The sequence below is a fragment of the Aristolochia californica genome, unplaced genomic scaffold (genome assembly GCF_029961685.1).
Source record: "Aristolochia californica isolate CCGP_79_NKW_82.1479 unplaced genomic scaffold, dmAriCali1.0.hap1 SCAF_13, whole genome shotgun sequence".
Taxonomy (NCBI): domain Eukaryota; kingdom Viridiplantae; phylum Streptophyta; class Magnoliopsida; order Piperales; family Aristolochiaceae; genus Aristolochia; species Aristolochia californica.
In genome coordinates, this window is record NW_027181804.1 from 1,550,820 (window position 1) to 1,562,377 (window position 11,558).

At 39.3% G+C, this 11,558-nt stretch overlaps 3 protein-coding genes across 4 annotated transcripts; 1 reads left to right on the forward strand and 2 right to left on the reverse strand.

The window, feature by feature from the left end:
- Positions 1 to 4,373: 4,373 nt before the first annotated feature.
- On the reverse strand, positions 4,374 to 6,092 carry LOC137948826 (non-specific lipid transfer protein GPI-anchored 5-like). Of its 2 annotated transcripts, none has more exons than XM_068795005.1 (4): positions 5,849 to 6,092; positions 4,936 to 5,288; positions 4,737 to 4,826; positions 4,374 to 4,639 (listed from the first exon to the last, which is right to left on the reverse strand). In XM_068795005.1, exons 2-4 carry the CDS (start codon positions 5,255 to 5,257, stop codon positions 4,509 to 4,511), a joined length of 543 nt encoding a protein of 180 aa, XP_068651106.1. In that variant the 5' UTR covers positions 5,258 to 5,288; positions 5,849 to 6,092; the 3' UTR covers positions 4,374 to 4,508. The 2 variants fall into 2 exon arrangements, with proteins under 2 accessions (XP_068651106.1, XP_068651105.1); XM_068795004.1 differs by having other exon boundaries at positions 4,936 to 5,333.
- A 2,554-nt stretch (positions 6,093 to 8,646) lies between these two features.
- LOC137948440 (non-specific lipid transfer protein GPI-anchored 5-like) lies at positions 8,647 to 9,438 on the reverse strand. Its single transcript, XM_068794526.1, has 3 exons — positions 9,120 to 9,438; positions 8,937 to 9,026; positions 8,647 to 8,822 (listed from the first exon to the last, which is right to left on the reverse strand). The coding sequence occupies exons 1-3, from the start codon at positions 9,436 to 9,438 to the stop codon at positions 8,647 to 8,649; spliced, it is 585 nt and encodes a 194-aa protein (XP_068650627.1).
- Positions 9,439 to 10,213: 775 nt separating this feature from the next.
- LOC137947589 (non-specific lipid transfer protein GPI-anchored 20) lies at positions 10,214 to 11,245 on the forward strand. Its single transcript, XM_068793398.1, has 4 exons — positions 10,214 to 10,544; positions 10,651 to 10,677; positions 10,881 to 10,916; positions 11,028 to 11,245. The coding sequence occupies exons 1-4, from the start codon at positions 10,214 to 10,216 to the stop codon at positions 11,243 to 11,245; spliced, it is 612 nt and encodes a 203-aa protein (XP_068649499.1).
- Positions 11,246 to 11,558: the final 313 nt, after the last annotated feature.

Consider the following 11,558-nt stretch of genomic DNA (forward strand, 5'->3'; position numbering starts at 1 on the left):
ACAAAGTGATGTGGAGGGTTTACGTGGCAATCAATGATGCGGCTTATGACATGTCAAGGATGACGCGACTTTTTTTATCACATGGCGGGTGATATGGCGTAAGACTCTTCACATACCGGTGTGCATGATGATGTGTACCACGTAAGCGGTCTAAGTTTACCTGTTGCCTTTGACGGTACACATGTGTAGTTGACAAGTCAAAGTTAGGTATTTGTGTAATTAAGTTCAAAAGTTGGTTATTTGTGTTATTATTTTTTAAAAATTAGCTAGTATAATAAAATTCCATAAAATATAGAAAAAGTGAACAGCTAGATAAATTTATTCACTTTGATGGGGCCCAAAGCTTTAGTGTGCACCTCTTAAAATGAGTGAAACTTACTTTTGTAATTCACTTTCACTCGCTCATTCTGGACTCCCTTCCTCTCGCTCATTTTTTTCTCTTTAACCTTGTCTGCTCCTGCCATGCTCCTACCCTCTTCTATAGTCGGTCTCTTGATCCTCTCATGTCTCGCCTCTTTAACTTTTTACAAAGGAAATATATCAATTATATCCTTACATTTTATATAATAAAACATCTTATTTATTTATATAAATTAATAAATTTTAATATTATTTTTAATTACCAATTTAAGAGTAAGAATGTAGATATTGTAAAAGTAACAAGTTGATTAAGCATCTAGACATAATAAAAGAAAGATTTTTTGTATTTTTATATTTGATTAATTTATTTTTTTCTACTTATTTATCTTATTTATTAATTTAGGCAAATCTAAAATTTATATTATTTTATTAATAAAAAGTTCAATAAAACCATCTAATATAAGTTAAATCTATCAAAGTGTTTTATATAATAAAATACCCTCTTTGTTTATTTATATAAATTATTGACTTTTAATATTATATTTAATTACTAATTTAAGAGTGAGAATTTAGATAGTGTAAAAGTAATAATTTGATTAAGCATATGGACATTATAAAAGTAAATATATTTTTTTTGGTTTTTTTATATTTAATTAAATTAATATTTTTATTTTATTAATTTTAAAAAATATAAAATATGTCTGATTTCATTAATAAAAATTAAATAAAACCTTCTTATAAAATTTAAATCTATAGAAATATTTTTATATAATAAAATAATCTCTTATTTATTTATATAAATTCATGATTTTAAGTATTATATTTAATTACTAATTTAAGAGTGACAATTTATACATTTTAAAAGTAAACATTTGATTAAGTATTTGGCCATTATAAAGTAATTTTTTTTGTTTAAGTACTGTATTTTTATAATTAATTAATTTAATATTTTATTTTTCAACTTATTTATCTTAATTTATTAATTGAAAAGTTTAATGATAATATCTTTTTAATGTTAAATCTATCAAAATATTTTATTATATTTTATTAATAAAATCTATCTCGAGGTCTCTGCCGACAATTCCCAGTTCAGAATTGGTTGCGTCTTGGCACCTGGGTACTGGGGAGGCTGGAAGCAGTCGCTGACGTTGAGAATCCGGCGTCTCGGAGGGTGCTGGAGAAGGCGGGCTTCGCCAGAGAGGTGATGTTAAAGGGAAAGGCTAGAGACGGGGTGAGTTACAGTCGTCTCGCTGCTGATCCTAAGCAGCTTGATTGATCGTTGATTAATAGTTTTTGGAAGTTTTTTTTTTGTGTTTTGTGCTGCTTGGTGAATTCTCTGTTATCGACTGTGGTAAGGACTTAATTCCGGTTCCCAAGATCTTTTTTTTTTTTGCCGCGTAGACAATTCTGATTTCTGAATTCTCGACCGTTTAGTGCTAAAGCCTGTTGTTCCCAAACTGTTTCGTGTATGATGTTAATGTACCGGTGATAACGGATCAAACAAATCGATGCAGTAGAAAAGGAAGACAATCCTTGAATTCAGGGAAAGAGAACAACACAATCAATCTCGGAGAATCTCTCCATTGAATCATATGAAAAGACCAGGTATAATTATCAGAGATACAAGCAGGACAAACATAAAACACCAAAGCGCATATTGCAGTCAGAACACCGGGAGGCTTGGGGCATATGCTGCTATGCATAGGAGAAAGAACAACATAGGAACCGGGAGCATGCTAGAGCTTGCAGCTGAGGATTCCCCACTCTTTGATGGTACAGTCTTTGATCCAGCTCCTGCATTCAGATGGTAGTTAAAACTTGGAATAAAGGTTCAGTTCCTAAATACATGAAAATTTGAACTCCTGGCTGAAACCAAGCTAAGCTGACAGAATGTAGCCTTGCTAAAGCCATCAGACACAAGCAAAAGACACTGAGAGGAATAAACCAGCCAAGGGCAATTGCCAAAACAAGAGTTCAGCTCAAGAGTTAGCTTCTAAGCCCTGACCATTTGGGCTCTTTTCCTTGAGATTGACATTTTTTCCATGAAACATGTTTAGAGGGGAACATTTACCTGAAGGAATGCTTGGAACTGATGGGGTCGATGGGCTAACAGGGGAAGTAGCAGTTGGTGTTGTGGGCATAGTTGGAGAAGCCGGTGTGGTTGAGGGAGATGCTGCAGGAGAAGTTGCCGGTGCCCCAACAGCTGATAATAAAAAGAATCTTCAGTTACATATTTCAAATCACTAAACAAACGATGGCTAATAGTGTGTCACATCTTCTGCTAACATGAAACTAATTCATCCAGAGGAGGGTATTCCTCTGTTTGTTGCTGCCCCAAAATCAACAGAAAGATGCAACATATACATCTCTTATCTGTGCTTGGGGTTGTGTATTTGATGCCATTGACATCCATCCCAAGCATGTTATGAGTCTTTCATATGTTATGCATTTTGTAGCCACTTATGTACAGTGAAGCTGTGCTCAAAACAGGTTTTCTGGAGCTTACCATTGCATTGGCTTACTGGCGGTGTCTGAATCTTGCATGCTCCTGGAAGAGTTAGAGCCTGTGTCTGATTGAGAGCAATTCCGATGGACGAGGCTCCACCATTAAGAACTGTGCAGAGGCACTTTACCTGGGTATTGACAACAGTAGCAAGCTGTGTACAGCAAGAAGCTGAAGGTGTGGTGGAATTCCCAGTAATGTAACTCAGACATGGAGACAGGCTAACAAGGGCAGTTGTGCAGCTCGTTTGAGCTCTGGCCCCTGTCCAAAGTGCAGTGGCCACCAGCACAATCATGAGACCCATCTCTGCCCCTCTTATGGTCATTTGCTGCTGAATCTCTACTTGCTTGGATATCACAAAAAATGGAATTCTGTGAAGGACTTCTGCAAAAGGGTGTGGGGTGCTGGGAGCTCAGAAGTTGTGTGATTTATAAGCATGCCCGATGCCGAGTATGGAGTTGTGGTTGGCCAACTTTTCCTAATCTCAAATGATTGATAAAGTGATTCTGAGGTGGGAAAAAGAAGTACAGAATGATCTTTAGATATGGGATGTTACCTTTTGAAGTGAGTTTTGATTGGGTTTCCTATTTACCTTTTCTTTTTGTTATTCAGCTCAACCTTTGTGAAAGGTGTTACTATTTAATTTGAGCAATATTATTTGGAGATTCTCTGTCTAAATAGCTACTCACTTTGTTGTTTCTTTAGGCCCTTGAAGTGCTTATCTAGTACAATCAGTAACAATCAAGTCTAATCGAGGGATCTACAAGATGTTTCTTTATGTTCTGCCTAACAACTACTTTAGATTTGGTAATCTGCTGTGACCTCCACCTGTTCAGTGGTTGAAATTAGTTATGCTTTACTTGCCCAACATGCTATCCTCTGTAATCCAGGAAACATCTGGGTGTTTTTAGGATAAAACGTTCTAAACTAACACTGCTAGCACATCTAAAATCTAATTGTGCTATTTAATATTGTTGTTTCCGGATAGATCGTTTCTGCTGCTGGACTTCAACATTTCCTTCAATGAGGTCACTACTGCATCCCTGATGGAGGGGGAAAATGCATTTTCTGCATCGAAAGAGCTAGAACCCAGAAGAGTATTTTAACAATTAACTCTTATTAGTTCAATAACAATTATAACCCTGAAGTAAACATAGACTAGCGTCATGTGAAGGGTTGATTGTCAATCATGGTGATTAATGTTGCTCTGTTACATCTGTTTCGTTCTCAATTAAATGCTTCACATGAATCAGTCCCCAATCTATGCAGAGACAGTATCTGATCATCCAATACCTGGTGCAAATTGAATAGAAAAAATGGACGCAATGAACGTCAGTAAAAGTATTTATTCACCTTTCCTAATATTGATCTCCTCGCACAGAAGTTTCCAAACTGACTGTAACGATATTATCAGGCTTTCATGAGCAATGAAGATTCTGTTCAATTTATTTAGATCTTTAATTATGAAAACAACGAGCCAGATTATATGGAACTCTCTTGGAAGAAAAAACTATCATATTATTAAGAGAAAAGGTATACAAGAAATCTCCCTTCCACCCCCATAAAGAACCTCGAAATCAAATGGGTATTTAATTCAACAGAAACATGCAAATCTTACTACATTAAGACGCAACAGATTCTGAGCTCAGAAGGCACTGAGAGCTGAAGCAAATGATGCAAAGAATGATAGGAGGAAAAATGGAGAGAGGAACAGTTTGGTTGAAACGGCATCAGAGGAATCCACAGGGGTTGATGGAACAGTCTTTGATCCACTTCCTGCATTCCCAACAAGCATCAACTTCAGAACTAAGTTATTTTTAACTCTTTCCGTAAAAGAGCTGGACAAAAGAGGATTATGAATTAGATGATTCACCTGAAGGAATGTCAGGTACCGATGGGGTAGTTGGCTTAGCAGGTGATGCCGGTGTATCGTCCGCCGGAGACGTCGAGGGGGCTCCGGCACCTGATCAATACATAACCACATGAATTCAGAAGCTGAGTAGAACTTGTTTTATAGATTTGAAGTGTCTTCTGCAAAAGAAGGTACTGAACTCAAGTTGAAATGTACATACCACTGCAACGGCTGACTGGTGGAGTCTGGACCTTGCAAGCACCTGGAAGGGCCAGAGCCTGAGTTTGATTAATATTGAGGCCTAGAGATGAGCCCCCACCACTAAGGACAGAGCAAAGGCACTTTGGCTGAGACTCAACAACACTAGCCAACTGAGAGCAGCAGGAAGATGAAGGGGATGAGGAATTCCCTGTAATGTAGTTTAGGCATGGCGAGAGGCTAACTAGTGCAGTCGTGCAGCTGGATTGAGCAAAGGCCTCCAGACAAAATGTAGTAAGTAGGATCAGAGCTAGACCAATCTCCATTACCCTCTTTGCAGCCATCTCTGATCTGATTTTCCTGTTGCTGAAACTGCTGGAGACACTTAAGCTTGTAAGATTTCTGATCTTTGGATTTGAGCTGCAGAGAGGAGAATGGGTTGGATTTATAGGGAGTAGATTCTGTTGAAGTTCATTGGAAACAGAGTTAGTTGGCCAACTTTTGCCTAATCTCTGTTGGGTTTTTGGTAAGCTGAAACTCTGGGTAGCTTCTCTAATCCGATTTCCAAGTGGACAGATTGATTCTTCTGAGAAGGCTAGCTTTCTTTATTTAATAATACTTGGTTTAATGTAAACAAATCAGAAATATGAAGCCACTGCCATTTTCGTTGCTGACTTATTGTTAGTCATATTAACGGCCACACCTTCCTCGTTTTATAATATGAGCAGCATGGTATGTTATCAGAACATGATGTGAACGATATGCCGCCATAACAAAAGCTTGAAGACCAGGCTTCCATTACCGGAATCAGAGGTAGAATACCGGTTAGCCGAGAGGAGAAAAACCCGATAACATTCGTAAATTTTATGTATAAATTCCAGTGTAAACTCAGTTCTAATTTGTGGTGAATAAAGAAATTTTTAATAAAATCTCACATGGTATCAGTCACCGTCGATCCCTTGTCTATCTGATAGCATTTTTTTCCGGCGAGAAGATTCCCCGAGCCCGAACGGTGAGAAGATTCTCCGAGCCCGAACGGCTAGATTTGCCGGAACGATCCACGGTCTCGTTCGTCGAGATTTGCTCTGCTTCCTCTGCTGCCCACCTTGGCGCATCGGTTCCCCCTTTCTCCGCCGTATGCATTCTCGTCGCGTCCTGCGGCACCGATTGCTCTCCCGAGAGACCACCGGCGTTCCCCGATTTCTCTCACCATCATTTATTTATTTATTATTATTATTTTTCCCTCGAGTCCGAGGGCTAATTCCTCCTCGGACCGAGCCTTCATCCAACCCAAGCAAGCGAACTCAGGCTAGCATTGGCCTGTGGTTCAATCTTGTGCCTAGTTCCGTTCACAAAGATTTTTTTTTTAAATAAAAAATCAACTCTTTTCAAAATTTACGGCAACTCCCGGTCTCCCTTTTTCCAAAGTTTTCAAACGCGAAGTATCTATCGGGTCAAACCTCAATGGCCATTTAATCATTTTCTCATCTTTTCCTATTTTATACCCTAATTTATATGATTACCATTAAACTCTCCTCCACAACCAACTTTACCTAGAAAAGTCAACTTCTTCCCCTTCTCGCTAGACAAATTCTACCACCCCTTAGTTTACCGCTGTAGATACTACCAGTGATCAGCTTCACGCGATCGGCATACTTGCTAACAACACCGACAAACTCCACTAGTTTCTCTATGGACTTGGTGTTGAATTCTCCACCTTATCCATCACACAAATGGTCCTCACGCCTCTCTCTCGTTTCATTGACCTCATCTCCAGAGCCGAGAGCTTAGACCTCTTCCAAAAATTTCTCGAGAGTTCAGTTTCTCCCGTTGTTGCTTTCATTGCTGCATCTGGTAGTTCGGATTGGTCGACCTACCACTGCTCTAGTCGCAGCCATGGCCGAACCAATGGTTTTTGCCACCATTATGTCAAACGAGGCCAAAATCATTCTGGTCAAGGTTTCACCCTCCTCGTTGCCAGATATGTCATCTTGACGGTCATTGTGTTGATCATTGCAACCAGTATTATGCCCGCGGTAAGTCCAATGAGTCTCGTGCCCATCTTGTTGAGGCTTTCACTATACCATGCTCTCTCAATGGATTTGTGCCCTCTGACTAGTTCTTGGACACTAGGGTTTTTGCTCATATGTCCAATAACCCATCCTTCCTAGATAAGTCCACTCCGTACATGGGTAAAGACTTTGTAATTATGGGGAATGGTGCCTCTTTACCTATCTCACATACATGCATTCTCTTTCTTACCCCAAATATTTAGTTGTTTCTCATCTCACCAAAAATATTTTATCCATCATTAAATTAATGCCTGATTTTCTTTTATCCGTTACATTTATTATTAATCTTTTAACTGTTTAAAATCGTCTCACAAGAATGGTGGTGGCAACTGGTAAGAAATATGGAGGCTTATATGTCCTTAAGCGTGGTAACCCTGCCCTTATTTTTGTCTTTAAGAATACATGCTTCTTATGATTTATGGCTTGCTCACCTTGGATATGTAAATCATAATGTTATTTTTTTTTTCCATAAACAAGGACATCTTTATCTTACATCTTTATTGCCCTCTCCATCATTATGTAGTCCATGTCAACTTGCGAAAAATCACCGTATGCCTTATCCACATCATGAACATAAGTCATCTCTTGTGCTATATATTATTCATTATAACATATATGATCATTCACCAGTCAAATCCCATTTAGGATTTGCTTATTATGTTATCTTCATTGATGATTTTTCACGCTTCACTTGGCTTTATCATTTGAAATTTAAATCTGATTTTTATGATGCTTTTAATTTCAAAAACTTGTGGAAAATCAATATTCGATCAAGATTGGAATTTACCAAAGTAATGGCAAGGACAAATTTACTAGCACATGTTGCCAAACTCATCTTCGTACCTTAGGCATTCATCATCAACTTTCTTGTCCATAAACACCTGCCCAAAATGGACGTGTTGAATGCAAACATCGTCATGTAATTCATGGTAAATAAATATATTTTTAATAAAAGCTCACACATGATAGCTGACTTATTCCATTATCACTCTCTCTCTCTCTTCCTCCCCCTCTATGGTTGTTCCAAGAGAGTGCAAGTTTCTTTTTCAGCCAAGAATAGAGTGAAAGCGTTAATTTAAATCATTCTAACCATCACAATTGAAGGCAACATGGAAGCTTGACGTGTCTATATGAAAGCTGAGACGTCCATATCCTATCTTACTACTTGTTAAAGAATAATGATTCGCGTACCTTGAAAGTACACCTGCATGTTGAATCATTCTAATGCGGAAGTTTATTTATCCATTGATGGCAAAGTTGGTTAAGAAAATTCAATGACGATATCGCCTTCCCATTTGATTGGAAAGAAAACGAATTTGGTTTCTTCCTTTAAATTAAGAAAACAATCAAGTGGATATTAGTTTGGAGATCCAAATGGAGAAGAAATTGCTCTGTTTAAATATCAGACTGGGATGGAATCACTCAATATCATGTCTGAGAGTTAGTCATTCTTCTGTTCATCCTGTTACAAACTCCTGATAATCAGTAGGATTTATACGGAAGAAAAGAAAATTTATTGGAACGAGAAAAAGATTACAAAATTTATCTCCGACTCATACAAATGAACTCCCCCCCCAAAAAAAAACAAAAACTGTAATAGATACTACAAACAGCAGCCACTCATAGTACATCTGAAACAAAAACTAAATCAAATTCTAAATTTAATATTTGATGAGAGAAGGAGCAGCAAATGATGCAAAGAAGAGCAACGAGACCAATGTAGACAAAGACAACTTGGTTGGACTTGCATCTGATGAATCAACGCCAGTTGTTGGTACATTCTTTGATCCTCCTGCACTCACAGAAATTAAGCTCAGCGATTCAGATTTAAAACATGCTAATGAATCACAATCTGTTACTGATTCTTTTGTTCTGCCTTTCGTTTGACACATTCGATTAGATTTTCCCACAAGTATTTGCTTATTGGGGTATCACTGAGAAGGGGATTTACCTGAAGGAATGCTTGGCACTGAAGGAGTTGAAGGCGTAGAAGGAGAAGCCGGTGTGTTGCTGGCCGGAGAACCCGTGGGAGCTCCACCACCTGATTCAAACACAGTAAATTATGACATCTCTGTGAATTTCAAGTGTTGGTTCCCACAACATTAATGTTCAAAACTCGGTTTAAAGAACTTACTGTTGCACCGGCTAACCGGCGGGGTCTGGACATTGCATGCACCTGGCAGGGCCAGGGCCTGAGTCTGGTTCACATTGATGCCTAGTGACGACCCGCCGCCATTCAATACAGAGCAGAGGCACTGGGGCTGAGACCCAACAACATTAGCCAGCTGAGAGCAGCAGGAAGAGGAAGGGGAGGAGGAATTCCCTGTCATGTAGTTTAGGCATGGAGAGAGGCTAACAAGTGCAGTGGTGCAACTGGACTGAGCCATGGCTCCTACACAAAGGGTAGTCAGTAACACCATGGCTAGAACCGTCTCCATCCTTGTACTCGCCATCTCAGATTTCCGGCCAGTCGGTCGTCTCCAACGTGAAGATTCTGTACCGAAGAAGTGAGTACTTGGATGAGATGGGGAGATGGGAAGAGAAGGGATTTTATAGCATTGAGCTGTGTTGACCGTTACAGAGGAGAGAAAACAGAGCTACAAGGTCTTCTTAGTGGTGAAGGCTTGTGGGTGACCTACTTCTCCTAATCTTTTAACAGTTTTCTTATAAGCTTAAGCATCCTTTTGACAATACTAGGAATGGTCAAATGAGAAAATCATTCCAGATGACAAAAGCTCCCCAGTTCTGATGTCAATGGAGCAGCAATCTGATGCAGTTTGAGCCCCCTTGGTGAGGTTAAAACTCACCCATCCGAGGAGGTTGATGAAATTCGTGACTCGGACTTGTTTATGGTAAAAAAAGTGTTTCACCAAAAAGGTGTCGTTCTTAAGACGAGTCAACAATGGCTGTTTACATCACTCACGTAACGAAATACCAACCCTACCTACAACATTACTGAGAGGAACTGTCAACAAGAAAAATAAAAATAAAAATAAAAAGTGATTCAATCTCCGTTTCTCTCAAGAAAGTTAAGGTAGTTGAATTCCCAATACCCACCTCAAATCTAACCTTGTTGTTGATGACCTTCCTCGTTCATAGCTTTCTCTTCTGTCAGCTCCAAATATAAATACATCACTATGGCACTGTCCTCATCATCCAAATCTCTGTTCGGCTACAAGCTTCTTCCTGAGGCATAGATTACACAGCTACCTCCACTTCTAAACGGAAATGGAGTTGCAGAGAAGTGTGGTTGCATTAACATTGGCAGTTCTACTGGGGTCAGTTCAACTGGGTTCAGGCCAGCTTACTAGCCCTTGCACTGTTTCCATGATCAGCAACTTCACACCTTGCTTGAACTTCATTACTGGGAGTAGCAGCAACGGGTCTTCTCCGACCACCGGATGTTGCACATCTCTCGCTTCGCTCATCAACGACGGCACGGACTGTCTCTGCCTTTTAGTGACCGGAAGTGTGCCTGTCAACCTTCCGATCAACCGGACGTTGGCGATCTCGCTTCCCCGGGCATGTAACATGGCGGCTGTACCCCTTAGGTGCAGAGGTAAAATTTAGTGTTCGGCTTTGTAGTGTGCTTCTAGCCATGATAGAGATCTGAAGCAATTTTTTTTAATTATAGTAACTGGTTTTGAAACATTTTATGGATGCAGCTGCTGCAACTCCGCTTCCTGCTCCAGGTATAAACTAATACTTACTGTGTTTGTTCGTGTTTCTATTTCAACCTGTTTATACACCCACTTATCTCTAATTTAAGACCTCAATCAATAAAACTCCCATGAAATTACTGAGCCGCTTCCCAAAATCTTATGAACACATTAACATGAATAAGATCGTTTCCACTATGCTTATGACTGATTCTTGTGTGTAACATGACTGGCAGGTCCATCTGCATTATCTCCAGGTCTCCCCCCTAGAGGTAAGGCCATCTAATTAGAATCAACTCAGAAGCTTAAACTGAACCCTCGAATTGATTGAAATTCAAGGATAGCTTGAAATTTCATCTGAACATGGTGTTCTGCTTCCACAGCTGCCGCTCCCACACTTCCAGACCCAGCTACAGAAGCACCAGCGGCATCACCAGCAACACCCACGGCGGAACCCGAGTCTCCACCCCCCGACTACCCAACGTCAACCCCTGGTCTCCGGCCTGTTCTTAACCCAAGTGCGGCTGGGAAGCTCTCAGACATGTTGGCACCATCTCTGTTCTTATCAGCCTTGAGCATGGTGATGTTGAAGTATTATTGAAGGGTTATGTGTTATGTAATCAGTGTTTGCCTTTGTTTCCTAATTTTTTAGTGTTAATACGGAGAGAAATTTGTTTGGTAGAAGAGAAATTATCAAAATATTATAATTTTCATCATTTTTCTTGAATTTTCAGTGTAGAGGGATCATATCTATATATAATATTCATGGCTGATCCAACATGAAAGTCATTTGATGTAAAACATGTAAAATGTTTAATTATAATCGGACGACTGAGATAGTTTTTGATCAATAGCTCTGAGATATCCGTTGATCATAATCGGACAACTGAGATAACGTTTCGCACTAAATGATT